The sequence below is a fragment of the Harpia harpyja genome, chromosome 6 (genome assembly GCF_026419915.1).
Source record: "Harpia harpyja isolate bHarHar1 chromosome 6, bHarHar1 primary haplotype, whole genome shotgun sequence".
Classification (NCBI taxonomy): Eukaryota; Metazoa; Chordata; class Aves; order Accipitriformes; family Accipitridae; genus Harpia; species Harpia harpyja.
In genome coordinates, this window is record NC_068945.1 from 55436062 (window position 1) to 55454696 (window position 18635).

Sequence of the window (18635 nt, forward strand, 5' to 3'; positions counted from 1 at the left end):
TGTCACGGCCACCTCCTCCCTTCCCCTGCACCGACCGGGCGGCGGGCCCAATCAGAGCCTGCCTGGCGCCCTGACCCCGCCCCACCCGCCCGGTGACCTCACGGCACCGCCTTCGGCGGCGGAGACGCGCGGCCAATCAGCGGTGCGGGAAGCCGCGCGCGGTCCCCGCCCCGCGGCCGTAATCCCCTCGTCCCCGCCCCATCCCCGTCCCCCCTTTCTCCTCTCTCCCCCCCCCCCCACCCCCCGCACCGAGCGCCTGGCGGTGGCGGCGCGGCGTAGTCCTGTCCGTGCTGGCGGCGGCGCCTCCCCGGGCTCGGCGACATGGAGTGCGCTGCGGCGGGGGCCGAGTTCAACATCCTCCTCGCCACCGACTCCTACAAGGTGGGCGCGGGCGCGGGCACGGCTGGGCGGGAGGGGGTCACCTCTGCGGGCGCCCTGGCGCTGCCGCCGCACCGGACCCGCCGGGCCTGGCGCCGGGGCGCTCTGGCCACCGGGCCGGGCCGTGCCGTCCCCGTCGCCGCCGGCTCCCTTCCCCTTCGCGGGGCTGGGAGGTCGCCCCCCACCTCTCCCCGCCCCGCGGCGTGAGAGAGGGTGCCCGGCCTCGGGGCGGCGCGAGGGGGGACGGCGGAGGCCTGGCTGGGGGGCTGCCCCCCCCCCCCCCCCCCCCGCAGCCCCGAGCCCGCTGCCCTGCGGGGTGCCCGTGGCCGCGCCGCCGGCGGCCGGCCGAGAAAAGAAAGTGAAAGCGGGCGAGGGGGGCGCCGCCGTCCCGCCGCCCTGCAGGCGCGGGGCAGGGCAGGGCGCGAGGGGCGGCCGCGGCGGGCACGGCGGGGGGGGCCTCCTGCCGCCGCCGAGCATCCTCTGGCCCGCGGCGGCGGCCGCTGGGCTGCCCGCCCTCCCTCGCTCGCCCGCCCGCCCGCTCCCTCCTTCCCTGGCCGGAGACGGGAGCGGGCGCACATGTTGCCTCGGCAGGAGGGTGGAAAGCGGGCAGAGCGCTGACTCCTTTTTTCCGTGCCTCGTTTCTCCCGCTTCGCTCAGCTCGGGCGGCGAAACGGTGCCGGCGGCTGGCTGCCCGCCTGCGGCTTTGTACCTGGTTGTGATGCAGAGCGCGCTAGGGCGCCGGCTGCCCCAAAGTGCCTGTTTTGTAGTCCTCGGCTTAGTTTCTGGTCATTGCGGCGTCAGATTTGCTAGGCAAGGTGTTCGTTCAGAGTGGGGAGCCGCGCTTCGCAATCGCTCCTTCGTTCCGTGAAATTACTTGAAAACAGCGTTGCCTGATAGCAACGGCCAAGTACGGGCGCGCTCGCTGTCCGCGCTCAGATCCGGTGGTTTCTCACCCAGAAGCTCTTGACGTGCCTCACAACGTGAGTGTGCCCAGGCCCGAGTCCTCCTCTTGCGCAGCGTTGCATTAACGTGAGCATACGGTTTCTCGGCACTGGGCAGAGCCAGCGTCCGAGTCCGGTCCTACGGATGCACCCTGTGGCTGTCTCCTAGGCTGAAAAACTATCTTTTTTCCCTTCAGGAGCTGCGTTGCAATGCCAGAGCGGTTGTTGGTGCCCTCAACAAAACTACAGTAACAGTCCTGATTATAAAGCATTTACTATGTTATAGCTCTTTAAAGATTTGACTACTCAGATGGGTTGGGTGGGGGGGTACTTCTAAATAGAAGAGTTGAACAAAGCAAATATGATGTTACGGCCAGGTCTTGTTACTGGCTAACTACCAAAGTACAAGCCTCACTAGGTGCTCCGATTGCTGACTTGTGCTGTTGTACCTGTCCCAGCTCCTCTGTGATATTATTATTATATGACGCTACATAAAGATGCTCTTTTTGTAAAGAAATTCTTAACATTTGTTGTTGCTGTTTCTGTGAAGGTATGTTGGAAGACCGGAAGACGCTGATAAATCTCGGAGCAGCTCAGTCAGAGCATCCTAACACTGCTGTTGAGGGCTCACAAAACTGCTTTCATAAAGGGCTTAATCTAGCTACAGTGCTCTTTAAGAACTATGTTTAAGTGTTCGTTATCAAACTTACTCGAATATGGAAGATCCTCTTTTCTTCCATGTCTGAGACTAATCACATTAAATACTGTAGGCCTGGGTTTAAATGGTGTCTATTTTAAACCTAATTTGCACACTGCTTTTCCTAAATTCACTGGATCTGCTCTAGGATTAGTGGTAGTGAGGAACGCTGGGATGACAGATGACCACTTTGCTTCTGGTTTGCTGTTTCATAGGAAAGATGGTGTGGTAACGTTCCAGGAGTGGTAGAAATCTTAGAGGTCAAGTAAAGGCCCGAGTTGGTTTTGGTTTTTTTGGTTTTTTTTTTTTTTCCCCAGTTGAAAACTGAATTTGGATGAGGTTTTCTGTGGCAGCTAGGAGCATTTTGTATTATATTAAAAACAGTTGGAATTGTCTGCTTTGCTTTGCTAGGACTATTCAAATTGTCTCCCCTCCTATATGCTTTTTTCAAAATCTTAGGAACTCCGGCATCTTTGAACAACAACGCTTAAACAAGTAGCTTCTTTTATCTTGTTAGGTAATATGAGCAAACATCACTTATCTTCTCCCTGGATGGTACTGGCATTTCCTAATCAATGAAACACACTTAGTGAGAGCACTTTCAGTAACAATTGCACTAAAATATCTGGTAGTTTGCAACATCAAGCTTTTTACAGGAGTTACCAAACACTCTCACTAGCAATTAAAACAAAAATGACAATTGATCTTATGTGTGTGTTAGGGTTTTTTAAGATATTTCTGCTGTATCCACAATTGTAGCATCTGTTTGTGTGCAGTACTGTCCATATATAACATTCAGACTCTGAGAAAAAACAAGTATCAGTTCAGAGGCTTACTTGGTGATCCTATCGCAGTAGATGCTGATCCATACAAACTAATGCTGGTGACAAAAGTCACGTGGAAATAAACAGCTCGGGGAAAAAGAAAAATAAACGTGCAGACCACCCCAAACAGTACAACCCTAGCTTAGGCAGCTGTCCGTGAGTAAAAAGTTCTGGTGTCTCAGGGTCATATCTGTCACAACTCATTAGTTTGAGTGTTAGCTCCAGTGTCCCAGTTCTCTACAGCTGGAAATTTGGCATGGAGAGAAAACTGGTTACTGGTTTATTGCCTACGTTGACAGTTAAGCCGGCCTCCCCTCCCTCTAAACTGTTTCCCTGTCTATGTGCACATCATAGGACACTTCCTCTTAAATTAGAGAAGATTATCAGATATTCAGTTTCAAAATCTCAAAAGCTGTTTTTGAAAAACAGCTGAGTATCATGCTAATTTCTAGTATACTGGGTATTTCTATGTAGGAATAGTTCCCAGTGGGTGAATTTCAGAGACTTGCTACACGCTGCACCCAGTACTGAGCTTCCATTATGAACTGGGGCTTACTGAATTGTACAAGCGCTCCAGGGTTTTGAAGCTGGCCTTCAAATTGTCCACTTTATCTCTAACCCCCATAACAAGATAAATGTTTTTACATCAGTTAGGTTTTTTTTCTTCCTGTGTATACTTTGTTGCGTATTCTTGAGCTACTCCAAATCCCCCAAGAGTATAATTCCTCCTGTGTGCTGGGTATTATATGCCATCCCTTCAGAGCCTGGGTGTGGGCATATGGTATGGTATGTGTGCATCCCGCTGATAAATAACAGCAGTCTTTTTAATTCTTTGGATCATAAGACTTTCAAGAGATTCATCAATGTGGTGTTATCGGGGGAACCTCTTTGTGTGAATGTCCAGTATAGCAATGACGCTTCTAATAGTAAAGTTTTCTGCTAGTGACTCAGTATTACTGAAAAAGGGAAGCATTTGAAGTTAAAATCCTTGTTGCTAGAAAGCTGCAAGTGAGGGGCCATCAGCAGGCTCCTTGAAGCTTGCGGTTGATGCTGCATGATGTGTCTATACCAAGAAGTCCCTGCAGTCTTGTCCCTCTGTGACGGTGAGGGTTCTGTTTACTCATTGCGCTTCCCAAGGAAAAAGGTCCATGCCCTTGAGTTCCTCATTCGTCTGATGTTGTTGACACACCACCTCTCCATTTTCTTTCTCTTTGATTCCCAATGCTCTGTTTATCCTGTGTTTGTTTATTTCTGCACAGACAAGAAATCTTCCAGGGTGTATGTAGTCTGAAACTGTATTGGGAGGATCAGCTCAGCAGAGCTGCGTTGTTCAGTTGGAAGATACCAGTGACTGGCGTATGCCAGGCCTGGGTGGGATGGACCATGAGCTGCAAGTGGGGAAAGGCTATCAAAATGAGGACTGAACCTTGTTCACTAAAGTAATAATAGCTTATTTTGCTTTTACCAATGGAATATATTACTGTTGCTTGGAATGTTTCATAATTAAGCTCATAGCTATAATAAACCGCCATGCAATTACCCCATAGGAGGAGCTGACTTGCTATCTAGACTGTAAATGAGATCTGTTTCAGAATTCAGTTCTTTCTGGATGCCTCAAGCAAGGCTAAAAGATATGTTTTAACTCTGTATGCCTTACATGTTGAATTTTAAGTATTTGTCATTCGAATGACTTCTTTTACTCTGCATGGATGTAGGAGAGCAGTTACTTCTGAATACACACACCTGAGTGTGTTTATTGCAGGCTCAGACAGCCTGTATATTCTTTATTTAGAAGGCTAGAGGTATGCAAAGAAGAGACATGAGTACTCTTTAGGTTACTGATTTTGACTAGTACTTAATGACTGCAAAATATTCTTTTCAGTAGCCCATGTATGTGTATATATATATATTTTTTTTTAATTAAAATCTTGTGGTGGGGGTATGAATGTGTTCTCTTACCTCCTGCAATTCTGTCAGTGGGAAAGCATTGCAAACTTCTGGCTCACTGTCCTCATAAGAAGCAATCTTCGCTCTATCTAGGTTTGTTATCTTCCAAGTTTTGATTTGCAGTCACATGGTCCTGTTACAAACCCCGAGTCATCATTGCTCTAAAGGAACACTGCAACTATACAGAATTCAGCCAATTTTTAAATTAATGGAAAGTAACCCCTTCCAGAATCATTGCAACTTTCATTGTTGAAAAGGTAAATGTTTTTTTTTTTCCTTAAAGAACAGGAAACTTGTAGCAGTATGTGAGCAAGTACAGCTGACTATTCGCAAATGTGTGAACAGTAAGCATAAGGCATTTTGTCATCTTCTTTATTATAATCTTGGATGCAAAACACCCAGAAATTTTTAGTGGTAAAGAAATCTGCTGTAAAGTGTTACCTTTTTTTAAACATTGTATTGTCTCTGAGCAATTTAGAATACATTCAGTTCTAGTGCTTACACTTGACCTGTTTTTTTAAATGAATGTGGACGTGGTCATTTACAGCATCTCTGCTGATAATGTGCAGCTTCCATAGGAATTCAGTTGCTTGCATGTGCTCTCCTTAGTTTTCTTAGTACTGACTGATCTCTTTGCTCACCTCTGGTCCTCTTATTTTTTAATACACATATAAAAGATGATGGATGAACTAGAATAGAGACATTAAAAGTGGTACAAGATCAACCTTCAGTCATAACCTGCATTAGCTTGTCCCTCTCATCTCATAAGAGCAGATATCTCCCAATATTCTCACTTTAGTTCTTAAATATTATCTTAATCTGTATTATGCTTTACTTACACATTTTTAATAAGGGCTCTGGAGTCTCTCTAAGGCTACTTTCCTGTGGTAATCTGAAGCTCATGTATAACTAAAATAGTAAGATTGTACTTGACTCTTAGATATTTTTTTTTTTTTTAACTCACTTCAAGTGTCTTGCACTTTACCAGCTATTGTCGGATGTCCTTTTTGTTGAGCTATTGAAGATTGATTCTTCTGACGTTTTCTCTTTTGTTCAAATAAGCTTATCATTTAACCACACTGACTTTTGGTTTGGTTTTCATTTCCACCTTTGTTTGTGGTGTGCATTCCTTTTATGATTGCTTTGAAAGCTACAAAAGCATCCTTGTTGAATATAACTGCTAGTCACAGTTGTGGTTTTTTGTGTTGTTGGGTTGGTTTTTTTTCCCCTGAAGGGGCTCAGCACTACCTTATAACTGCTGTTAGTTATGTCTCATCCCAGTGAGGTATATCTGATAAAGCATTTCCTTCGTTCCCAAGTACTGGTTCATCTCCTCATTGTTGTTAATGATGTTGTTTTCCATATAGGTTATTGGCAACCTTTGCTTTAACCTCTCCATTGGCTAAACCTCGTAAAGGTTTAGGTAAAGCGGTCTTTCAAATCACGGCCTCTTTCCACAATGTTCCATAACTAGTGGGAATCTTAGAGGTGCTTCACAGAAGTCTCCCCGGTGTAAATGCCAGAAGCACCACTGAAGTAAGTCATCTAACTCAGTAAGTTGTATGTGGGGGTGCGGATCCCCCAAATATATCTCTTCCAGCATCAACAAGCCATTCTGACACTGTACCCTACAACCATAGCTCTCATTTTTAGTTGTCACGTAAACCAGGCTACCATCAATTTTCATCCACAGTGGAAAGGATATAGCTCACTTCAGTGTATGAACAAGGCTTGCAGTACAGTGACCAACCCATACCTTGGGCCCTAATTACTTGCTGCAGACCTGAAGTGCCCTAGCTGAGTGGCCCAGCTGCTGGCTTCCAGGGCCGTGCTTCTTCTGGCTTTATCTTCCACCTGACCCTCTGATTCTTCACGCTTCTGGCTGTACAGTGCCATGGGTTCAGAAGCTGGGTTGTTCTGTACCCATTTTGCATGAAAGATTTTTCAAAGTAACTCCAGAAAGTTCAAATATCATCTCAGTTGAACTGATATCATCTTAACACTTGTAAAGTTATGGTCCAGGCAAGATCCTGCTGGCTAGATATTTGGGGTTTTGTTTGTTTCCTTCACTGTAGGCAGGGCTTAGAAGCATCCTTCCGATGGCTCATGTTAGCACCCATCTGACCTAGGTGAGCACCAGGAATAAACCCCTGATGGAGAATTTGGCCATGCCTCGCTTCTCTACTCAGGTTCAGACCTAGTTTTCTCAAGTTTTCAAATGGTTGAGTTTATATAGACTTAAATAACCTTTTAAAGTCATTTCACTGCAATTTCTTGTCCAACAAAGATCGTAGATTATAAGACTATTTGGCTTTATGACAAAGGTTTTCTTATCGAGCCTATAAAAATGCAGCTTTTACCTCAGTCATCCCTGTTTTATGATGAATACCTGTTAATTCCTTTTTCTTAAATTTTAACTCTTAATGTTTGGGGTAGTTTTTTGGATGGCTGATCTAAATGCAATTTGTGCTTCATGGTTTTTCTCAAATAGCTGACGATTTAGTTAAGTAGATGTAGTCCTTCTGGAGGTATTCTTTGTTCAGAATGTACCTTTATTTGGATGAAATTTAATAAGGAGCTATCACAACTGGAATAAAAGTGCTCTATTTCAGTCATAGTACGTAACCTTGTTGTAGGTGGTTCTTCCAAGGCTGTTTGTCATGCTTTTTGTTGACAAAACCTAAACCACAGCCTTTGAACTAAATATCAAAAGGCCTTTGAAGATATTTTGGGGGTTTATTTTCTTGTAAGGGTCTCTTAATCCCAGTAGGGGCTTTTGTTTGGTTTTTGGTTGGGTTTTTTTTTTTCTTCTGTAGAGAAGGGGTTTCCTATTGGCTTCATAGTCACTCCTACTTACCAAGAGCCTGCCTGTACAAGTCTTGCTTCTGTCATCCCCTGACTGAAAGCATAGATTTATCAATACTGTCTTGATCTGTAAGTCACCTAAAATAAATTCCAAATATTGTCACTGATTGTTCTCTCCGCTCTTCTTTAGAATACAGAAAGATGCAAAACTTCATCTGACAACAAGGAAAGTTCAGGCATTTTCTGAAGCATAGTTTTCATTGTCCAAGTCTCTTGTAGTGTTGTGTTGGGTTTGGGGTTTTTTTGTTTGATTGGTTGGGTTTTTTTGTTTTCAGTGGCATTCTTTGTGTCTCCTGTGAACTGTTCCCGCTCCCTAGAGCTTGATCCTTTTTCAGACTGTTTTTTACCACCAGGCATTTCACTACATGCCAAACCTCCTGACCACCGCTATGGTGGATGGATATTATTTCCCCATGGCCTAGAAGTCCAGAAAAGCCAGCTAATGGTCAGAGCTGCCGTGATGTTTTGTGGGCAGATGCTCCTGCTAGGTATGGTGCCCTGCCTGAGAGCTTGGAAGCAAAACAGATGGCCAGATAAGTGAACAGGGGATGTAGGTCTTGTGTTTAACTTCTCACATACTTGTATAGCATGCTGGTAGTAAGCATGTGCTTGTTGGGAAGTGTGGTACTTTAAGATTGCAATTGTGTCTTTAAATACTGAGTAGTCTATGAGAAGCCTTGCGGACACCCAAAGGGTGTTTCAGCTTTATAGATAAAACTAATAGCTTCAAAAGAAGCACAAGTTATTTTAAATTACAGATGTAAAGTTTGCTTAGATGTAAATACCTTCATTGCCAGGGATGTGTATTTTTCACTGTTTAAATGGATTCTAATGTGCGAAGAATATAATTGAATGTTACACATGTAACTTGTAAAATTAGTTCATTATCTCTTTCAAGTACTTGAAGCAATTTAATTGATAAAATTACATTTCTATCATACACAACACTTTTATTTTGGTTTGAATCCCTAGAAATAACTATTTTCTGGACACTAGCCGGTATATATTTTCAGGTTAAGATTCTAATTTAATGTCAGAAAAATTAGCTACACCTGTGTTTTAATGTTTGAGGAACTTGAGTGGGTTTTTTTAGGTTGAAACTGCCAGCAAGGTAGTCTGGAGTAGCTGTTTCCCCAGGTATGCTACATAAAGGATAAATCTGGCTGTTAGCATTCCAGCCTGACTTCAGCCCTCAAGTTCTGATTTGCAGCCAGAGCACCGTGTTTTGTGATCGTGCTTCAAAGCAGAGCTAGAATGGGAGGTCCCTAAAAAACCCCTGTATTGAAACGCAATGGGAAGAGGTGGTACCAACTCAGTGTGTGCACTGTACACCTTAAGCTAACTTGGGCCTGTAACCTGTTTGAGAGAGAGAAGCATTTAGCTGGAGGAGATGTCTTTGAACTGCAAAAGTCAAATTTTTTTTTAAAGATGGTAGCTGAAGATTATGCAAATTTTCATTATAATATAGGTGTTGGCTTCAGCAACCTGCCCATAGTCAGTAAGTTGGATAATTAAACTTTTTTAAAGAAATCTGAGTAGGCAGTCTCACACAGATGTAGTTTTCTTTGTTTTGCTTGAACTGTTGTGGTGAGAACAACAGCGTTAACATTGGTTTGCTCTAGAGCTTGTCACAAGGAATTCACATATTGGTTTGGGGAATTGTTCCTGGGACGTCTGCTATGTACACTTGAAGCTGGTGGGTTCTGTGTTGAGCATTTACTCTGAAATCATGAAGCTGTAGCATGCCAATAGGATGAAGAATGGAAATAAACAGAGTTCCCAGGTGATACAATCAAATCATAAAGAAACACCAACTTAAAGTCCAGTCCCAGTCATAAAAAAGAGCAAAATTTTTCATACAGTTGCTGTAACTTGAGTGGCAAAGGTGCGAAGCAAGGAGTTTCTATGCTCTGTGCTTTACAGGAAATGAACCTTCTAATGATTTGTTAGATGGTCTTTTTCTCTGAGTCCATTTAATACAATTTTTTGTAAGGGAGTTGTGTGTGTGTGTTCATATTCCCCTTAGAAAGACATGTAAAACGGAGCATATTTTTTGACTGCTGCACAGTAAGTGGAGGGGAGTTAGGGGGTGTTTGTGTTAAGTTTTGTTTTATTTGGGATTTTTTTCCTTTAAACATGATGATATTCTGAAGAGAGTTTTCTGTGAGCTGGCAGTGCGATTTACTTTTTTGGAAGTTCTGCGTAGAACTAGGAAAGGACATGTTATAATTTGTTGATTAAGACATTTATTAACAGCTAGAACTAAATCTAAAAGCCAGGTTTTGTCTTTGGGTCTAACATTACTACTCTTAAACATTCTGCTTTTGAGCGGCTGTGGAATTGGAACAGAATAGGTTAGTGCTCCATTAAATGCCTGTGTTGCAGTGCTTTGTTTGAAGTAAAGGCAGAAAACTTGCAATGACAAGCTTGGGTTTTATTTGATTGGCCTTGAAAACTTCATACAAATAAAGATAATGGAAAGATCTGAAAATTGACCTTTTCGTTATTTGAATGTTTCCTTGCAGCATTGGAAACACAACTGTAACGGCATTGTGCTGGTATAGGAGAACTGAAAAACTCAGCTGAGCAGTCTAGTTCATTGTCCAAACTGAGTGAAATACTAACTATAAATGGCATTTGAGAGGAAAACAAAAACTGTATTTTTAAAATCCTTTAATATACAGGTTTAGCAATACAGGTAAGGGAAACCTTCAAATATTTTATTTTGAAAGTGTCAGAGGTACATTTAAAAAAACAGGACAATAAGGAAGAAGTGGTAAAATTATCGCTTTTCCAATTCCTTGTGATACTATAAACAAACATTTTTAAGGTGATTTTAGAGTAAGAAGTAACAGCAAGAAACTTACAATGAACTCATGCTCTAACCTATAAATCTGGGGGTTTGGAAAAATTCAGACATGAATTTCACACCTGTTTGAGTTTTGTTCTGATGTATAATGGTGCTTTACTTGGCCGTAGGAACAGTTTTCCCTTATGGAATGCATAGGCTTGTTCACAGACTTTTCGTCATAATCTAAGAAAACTTTTGATAGCTTCACCTTTGGAAATGCCTTAAGCTGATTTATGTATCCTATAATTTATCACTGATAGTATGAAATTTATGTCATCATGTATTCTTTTTGTTTAATGTGGAATTATGGATTTTGCATGGAGTTTGCTTTTTACACGTTAGGAGATAAAATTTTGCAGGTTTAAGTTGTTAATGTTTAGAGTGTAATTGTTTCAAATTATATATTACTCAAATTTCTGGGTAGATTTACTATCATTAGCTAAAAAAAGCTGTTATGGTTGAATCCAGCATAACATTTTATGTTCATATGACCAGTTTCCATGGGATACACACTTACAGGCTGCAACTTTTCATGCTTTCTTTATGCTGAACATGACCTTTTTCAAAGACTGGAAAAAAGTCCATCTAGCAAACTTTGTGGGAAGGTACAAACCTCAGGTAGATTTTAACAGCATTACTGACAGTAACAGGTTTGTAAGCTGGCTTTGATGTAACCGGGGCTTGAGAAACCCACTCTGCTCATGGTGAATGAGATGCTTGGGTAAAGGCCATCGTCAACGCCTTCTTGAGTCTGGGTAGTGTTTATTTGAACTACGTGACTATAGCCTTCAAAACTTCAATCAAATACAAGCAGGTACCTCCACTTTGGTAGTGGCAGGCAACTTAGTGCTGCCTGTAGCTATTTGGCCAAGCCAAAGTGCGGAAGAGTGAAAACTGACCTGGCACGTTGGTGCTCAGTGCTGCTCCCAAAATCCTAACCAGTGTCTTTCCCAGTTAATCAAAGCAAGGTCATCAGGGAGTGGAAAAGCTGACTGTGAAGATTACTCTAGGGGGAAAGGCTTGACACAGTAGCAAAGAATAAGATAGGGAAGACAGTCTTTTGAACTGAAAATTGAAGGCACCTAAAGAAGGGGAAATCCCCTAAATACCTACTGCATGGAATGTGAACGGATAAATAACAATAGTCCAGAAGCATTGGGAGTTACTCTAAGCTTTAACGTACAAATATGATTGTGTTTTGTAGTGATGTTTTGAGCTCTTACTGAAGTTTTTCTTAATGTAGGTTACACACTACAAGCAATACCCACCTAACACAAGCAAAGTATATTCCTACTTTGAATGTCGTGAAAAGAAGACTGAAAATTCCAAATTAAGGAAAGTGAAATATGAAGAAACTGTTTTTTATGGTTTGCAGTACATTCTGAATAAATACTTAAAAGGTAACTGTCTCAAATTCCAGTAAAACTTTACCTGTAAATAAATATCTTAATTTTTCTCAAGGCTGGAGCCTTACAGTTGAAACAATTCCAGGTTGTCTTGGTACAGCATAGGTAGTGACATGCATAAGATCTTATTTATGTGATTCTGAAAATGAGATGTCCACCCTCATAAAATGGTATTGACTTCTTAATTCAGACACCTCTCTACTGTGTTTATTTATACCAATGGTTTATTAAAAACAAAGAGGTGTTCATATCCCAGCTTCAGTGGGCTAAATTGAAATGAATGGAAATAGAGCGAGACTGCATAGAATCACAAGATAGAAGATTAGAGGGAAAACACATTTCACATTTTGAACATAAACGTTAGCCTGTATTTGCTGGTTTATTTACTGTGTAAACTAATAATGTTTTTAATTTCCCTTAAATTTTGGTTGCCATTCAGCTTAGATCATTGAATATGGCAGCTACATGTGAAAGTGTTTTCAATATTGACAACTTTAAGAGTAACATCTGAAAATTCCTTGGTGCATGTTTAAGATTTTGTTTGCTTTTTTGATTTATGTGCAAATATCACCTGTTCTGACCTGAATGCAAGTTGTCTTCTGCCAAGCTTTAGAAGGAAAACTTTAGTCATATGGCTTATATATCTTTGTCTTGATCCACAATTCATAAATATGTCTGCCAATTCTGCCAAAGATTGGAATTCCACTATAATCAAACACGTGATAATCTTGTTTCTTTTCTCTTTAGCAATCTGAGGATTGTTCTGTCATGTTTCCAGTAGATGACTGGTCCTACAGCAGTAGCAATGCTTATTCAAATAATGTGGTTAGTCTGTCAGTTCCTATCACAAGGTGGTCAATCAAAGACTGGTTGTAAGGCCTCTCCACACGGATTCTCCCTGGAGCAGCATAGCTTAACCCTTGTACTACTCTGGTTATGTCTTGTTGCATGTGCCAATGTGCACAATCGTTACATTCCTCTGTGAAAAGCACTGCTACTAAAACTCATGACGAGTTTTTGACCGTCATAAAAGAGTAATAATTGCAAATTGTTCCTGAGTCACCTGCAAACCACAAGTGTATTTTATTGTTGGTTTCTTGGGCATCCTAATCTATATAATAAATGAAAGTAAAAGTTGGTTTTAACATAGCTAGAGTACTGCATTTGACAGGTTCTCCCTGTCTTTGTTGGAGGCAAAGTGACTTCTGTGTCTGAACCTTTTTGTTGTTTATTTTATAAATTGATGAGTGTTGTAAGTTTCTAAGCTTTCATCTGTTTCTGAAACCACAGGTAAAGTGGTGACCAAAGAGAAAATCAGGGAAGCCAAAGAAGTATATAGGGAGCATTTTCAAGATGATGTCTTCAATGAAAAGGGATGGAACTATATTCTGGAGGTAAAAATTTATGAAAATAGTATGAGATAATGAAGGATTTATGAATCATCTGTAGAATAAATACAGCAGTCTCTCCTTTTAACCATGTGTCATGGTTTAACCCCAGCCAGCAGCTAAGCACCACACAGCTGCTCGCTCACTCTACCCCCACCCAGTGGGATGGGGGAGAGAATCAGAAGGGAAAAGGTAAAACTCGTGGATTGAGATAAGAACAGTTTAGTAGAACAGAAAGGAAGAAAATAATAAGGGTAATAATAATAAAATGACAATAATAAAAGAGTTGGAATATACAAAACAAGTGATGCACAATGCAATTGCTCTCCACTCGCTGACCGATGCCCAGTTAGCCCCCAAGCAGTTATCTGCCCCTCCCAGCCAACTACCCCCAGTTTATATACCGGGCATGACGTCACATGGTATGGAATATCCCTTTGGCCATGGCTGTGTCCCCTCCCAACTACTTGTGCCCCTCCAGCCTTCTTGCTGGCTGGGCATGAGAAGCTGAAAAATCCTCTACTTAGTCTAAACACTACTTAACACACTGATGTTTTTAGTTGTTGCTATCAACATTATTCTCCTACTAAATCCAAAACATAACACTATACCAGCTACTAGAAAGAAAATTAACTCTATCCCAGCTGAAACCAGGACACCATGATAGTAAAGACTGGATAAATTTAGCTTTTTATGTTCAGTGTACAGGGAGTAGCAGCTGTCAAAGAATAATCATATAATTGCAGTTCCTTAGAGAAAAGTGATTTTCATCCTTTCAGATGCCAAATACGGCTTTGCAGGTAATAAGGATTTATGGCTGCCGTCAGCCAGCTATATAAGTGGGGGCTTGTTGGCAAGTCTCCATATGTAATATAGTGCTTAGTGGTTGCCTGCATCATTTACATTGCTTTCTGTAACTAATCATAACCATTTTTATTCTAATGCAGAAACCATTACAACTTCCTGCGTGTGTAAATAGTTCCAGAAAATACATGTTTTGTTCCATTGTTTCCTAAATTTTTCAGAGCTACTTACATTGAACTTTATTATGAAATACAAGGCTTGAGCACTTCTGACACACAAATACTTCCAAATTAAGTCCTTCCACAATTATCCTCTTCCCCTTTTGTTTAAAAAGGTGTCAGTCTTCAAGTAATTGCAAACATCTCTTCTTAGTAAAAGCAGCAGATTCAGACTAATACCATTCATCAGAGCTGTTCTAATCTCTGCAGATTAATTAAAAGCTAAGTTTCATTGTGGGTTCTAGTGAATGGATATTTTTGGCGCTTGAAAACACAATTTTTAGTTCTTTGCGTTTAATTTTCCCTGGATACCCTGACCGTATTTTATGGTGGCATCTGTCTGTCAATATGTCTGGATGTCATCTTGCAACCAGGGTGGACCATAAGGTGTGCAAGAAAAAAGTAAATTTCAACTAAATCTTACAAATGGCAGCAAGGTAAATAAAACCACTGTTTTCTAAGAGGGAGTTATGGAGAGGTCTGTAGAGGACTTGCATCCATTTCAAATAACTACAGATATGAATTCAATCCATATTTGTGTTTAAGCTACATTATACATTGTGAACTGCTCTCATCTGTATTTAAAGTAATCTTGATCTGTCTTTGGCTAAACTGAACTAATACACTTTCAATGCTGCATGTCTCTCCACACTGAGTTTTAATGTGGTTTAACTAATTCTGTTCAATTTTGGTTTAGTCAAAAGAAGCCTTCCTGCATCCCCCCCTCTGAATTAATGCAATTTTTGTTGCCTTAAAAGAATATCTCATGAGAAGCTTTCTGTCAAAAAACATTAATATACAAAACATTTTAAGTATTATCAATTTAGCTTGCAAAGCTCTGTCAGAAAGTTGTAATTACTCTTTTAGAGTTGCTGTTTGCAACTTACTCTTTTTCAAAAGGCATATTTCACACAATTTTTAGTCCTTCAGGGATAGAAGACTGAATTTGACAAAAGAATGACACTTTAAGATTAGATTTCATGTTTAGTGAATAATTGAGATGATAAAATATTATTTAAAATACATATTAAATGGATCCTGCTGTAATAAATTAACAAAGCACACATCTATACTAAGCAAAACTAGGGATTTTTTTGAAGGCCTAGATAATAGCTAAACTTTTTTTAGCTTGCTTCATGTGAAAGCACTGAAGAAAACTGAGTAGCAACTATTTCTTGTTCTGTGAGTAGAACTTACAGAATGTTTAAGCCTTCCTGACTCAATTTGCACAAGGAATACAACTGATAACCATCGTTTGGTTTGATAAGGAGACTATTTTTTAGGTTACAGGATTTTCTTCCTTTTTTGATAAATGCAGATTTTTTTATTTATTTGGGCTGGTGGGTGGGTGTACAAATAAACCAAGTTATTTTTAGAGTTGAAAGAAATTAAGAAGAAAAAAGCTTTATCAGTAAACTCATAGACTGAATTTTATCCATTGCAGTAAAATAAAGGAGAGGTAGGTCCTAATCTTTCCTGTCGTCTAACAATATTACTGTTTCTTACACAGAAATACGATGGCCATCTTCCTATAGAAATAAAGGCTGTTCCTGAGGGCTCTGTAATTCCCAGAGGAAATGTTCTTTTCACAGTAGAAAACACAGATCCAGAGTGCTACTGGCTCACAAATTGGATTGAGGTCAGTTTTGGAAAGTTAACGTGTTTTTTCTAAGTAAATATTAATGCACTTAAATTAAAGGCTGAATCCCATAATGCTTTAAGGGGAATCTCTAGCAGCTTTCATTTTCTGCTTTAAGTAAGCCTGGCTTCTTTTTTTAGTGCTCTTACACAGACCTTTTCCCACTGCCTGGCAAGAGATTGTAATAATTTTACAGGAAATTCACAACAGTACTTTTATCCACAAGGAAAAGAGGTTGGGGGGAATCGTGTGTCTGTAGCTTGGGAGTGAAAACTCCTGAGATAGTCAATACCTGGCCTACCTTATAAAGGTATTGTAAAGGCTAATTACTTTAGCCCTAAAGCAAACTGCTGGAGGCATCAGGACTTTCTGAATGGGTGATGAAAATAAATAGACCTTTTTGTGCCTGATTGATTAAATGCCAGGTGGGGATTTTTAAGTCCTAAGCAAATGTAAACCTAATAATGTGATGGGTTTTGTTTTAGACTATTCTTGTGCAGTCATGGTATCCAATCACAGTGGCTACAAACTCTAGAGAGCAGAAAAAGATTTTGGCCAAATATTTGCTAGAGACTTCTGGCAGCTTGGAAGGACTGGAGTATAAACTGCATGACTTTGGCTACAGAGGAGTTTCTTCACAAGAGGTAATGCTACTTGTCTAATGATTTGAGAAGTCTAATTGTTCTTAACTATAAAGGATTGTAGCACGTATCTGTTAACAATTGTGTCCCAGTTCACCAGTGAAATTGTGAATGCATAGAGCACTGTGTTTGGACTTATTGTGGAGGGGGGAGATCTGGGGTGGGTATGTGTCTGAACTGTGAGCACTAGTCCAGGAGAGCTTTTTTCTGTATGGAAGCTGTCTTTCCTGTGTAAATGCATGAAGAGGGTATTGGCAGAACCAAGTCAGAGTTTTGCTGTTACAAACTAGTGCTAGGCGGTGACTGGATTTAGGCTTCTATATTTGGCATGGCAACTGGAAGTTGCATCTTTTTCAGACTGCAGGAATAGGAGCTTCAGCTCATTTGGTGAACTTCAAAGGAACAGACACTGTAGCAGGAATTGCATTAATTAAAAAGTACTACGGTACAAAAGATCCAGTTCCAGGATATTCTGTTCCAGCTGCTGAACACAGGTAAGATATTGGGCTATTAAAGCCTTTTTAAATATAGTTTAACAAAATGTAGTTTTTTCTTATCTATCTTTGTATCCGGAAATACAGCTTAATGCTGTTTCACTTATACAGTATTAGCCATGACTGACCCAGCTGTTGAGGCTGAAGTTCAATACTGATGCCTCTGTATGTTCTAGGGGCACAACAGTGGCATGGTTGTTCTTAACTATAAATGTGTTTTAAATGTTTTTAACTATAACCTTCTTATCAGCATCTAAGTAAATTTGGATGATTCTTTTTAGAATGGACTTGAAGGCTTGCAGGTTAAAGTAGATATTGAGGATTCACATTATGAACTTTAAATTTTGTTTTAAAGATAAAATCTTAAAATGGAAAACCATGTAAGTTGCAATTCTGGACTCTCCCAGATCATGTTCTTCCTCCAGAAGAGGCAGTTGCTCTAAAGCTTCCCATCAGTATAACTAATTCACCCAATGGTAAATCCTTGATCTCTCACTAAGAATTGTGAATGAGTTTTTTGAGAGTAAGGAACTGATCTCAAACAGGCGCTCTCATTTTTTATATCCAAATCCTGTACAAGGTCAGGAGTGAATGCAAATCCTTGGATTTCACTTGCATGTCTGCATACTGAAATAAGCAGAATATAAAGGAAGGGACGGTTGGTTATTTTCTTATCTAGTACAAAACCTAGTGCTTTTAAATAGTGAATATTTTCACTTAGGATTGCAAGACAGATAATAGAAAGGCTTACATGAATAGTCCTCATAGGCTGATCATAGTGATCATCTTTAAAGGAACACTGCTTCATATAACTTTCTGGACCATTGCTGTAGTGCTGTTCTAGAACTCCTGCTTTATCAGTAGACAAAGTTTGTCTGAAACATCTTAGCTTAGCTTAATACCACAGTTAAATCCAAAAATAATGGCCCAAGCAACTATAAAACTCATTGTAATGGAAGCAAACACACGGAGTCAGAGAACAAGCATCTTTTGCACAGCATATTGAAGTAGTGGGATGAGAGCAGACAGCTTGAACTGCCCTAGTTAAAGTTCTCATTGCCAAATACAGACTGCAGTCACCCCTTCCAAGTTAATACATGAAGAGGGTTTCATGCAAGAGACCCGAATCTTTCCAGAATTCTTCTACTGTTCCACAACCTGCAATGCGAGATTGTGTTGTGAGTGTGATGCTTGCCTCTGGCATGCCACCAGGGTTGTTCCTCGGACTGCCCCGCTTCTCTGAAACAAATTTTGTTTTTTATCTTCACTACTGTGATCTGGGGCTTGTCTACACAGTACCTAACGCTAGCATTTTACGGTAAAAATTCAATGCCCACTAGCTCTTACTGCACACCTATGCTTTGCATGAGAGCATTATTTGGTGTTCACACGAAAGTTACTACAGTCAGTTATGTCAGCTGGTCTGTGAAAGCTACATACAGAACAGCTACTGCAGATCAATTGACATTCAGTAACTTATTACCTCTCTTAGCAACTCTGTTTTATGTGCTTGCCTGTACCCTTGTACCAAGGGTAATGCCC

General features: G+C 40.9%; 1 protein-coding gene across 4 annotated transcripts in view; it reads left to right on the forward strand.

Annotated features, from left to right (window-relative positions):
- Nucleotides 1-235: 235 nt before the first annotated feature.
- The window catches only part of NAMPT (nicotinamide phosphoribosyltransferase), a 29962-nt gene continuing 11562 nt past the window's right edge, over nucleotides 236-18635 (forward strand). Inside the window, exons 1-6 of one of the 4 annotated variants that reach the window (XM_052789382.1) lie at nucleotides 236-381; nucleotides 11747-11903; nucleotides 13200-13303; nucleotides 15830-15958; nucleotides 16444-16602; nucleotides 16957-17093. In XM_052789382.1, the coding sequence (XP_052645342.1) occupies nucleotides 322-381; nucleotides 11747-11903; nucleotides 13200-13303; nucleotides 15830-15958; nucleotides 16444-16602; nucleotides 16957-17093 (746 nt within the window). In that variant the 5' untranslated portion in view covers nucleotides 236-321. Of the gene's footprint in view, nucleotides 382-9686; nucleotides 11109-11746; nucleotides 11904-13199; nucleotides 13304-15829; nucleotides 15959-16443; nucleotides 16603-16956; nucleotides 17094-18635 lie in introns of those variants that run through there. The other 3 variants (XM_052789383.1, XM_052789380.1, XM_052789381.1) reach the window with 3 other exon arrangements.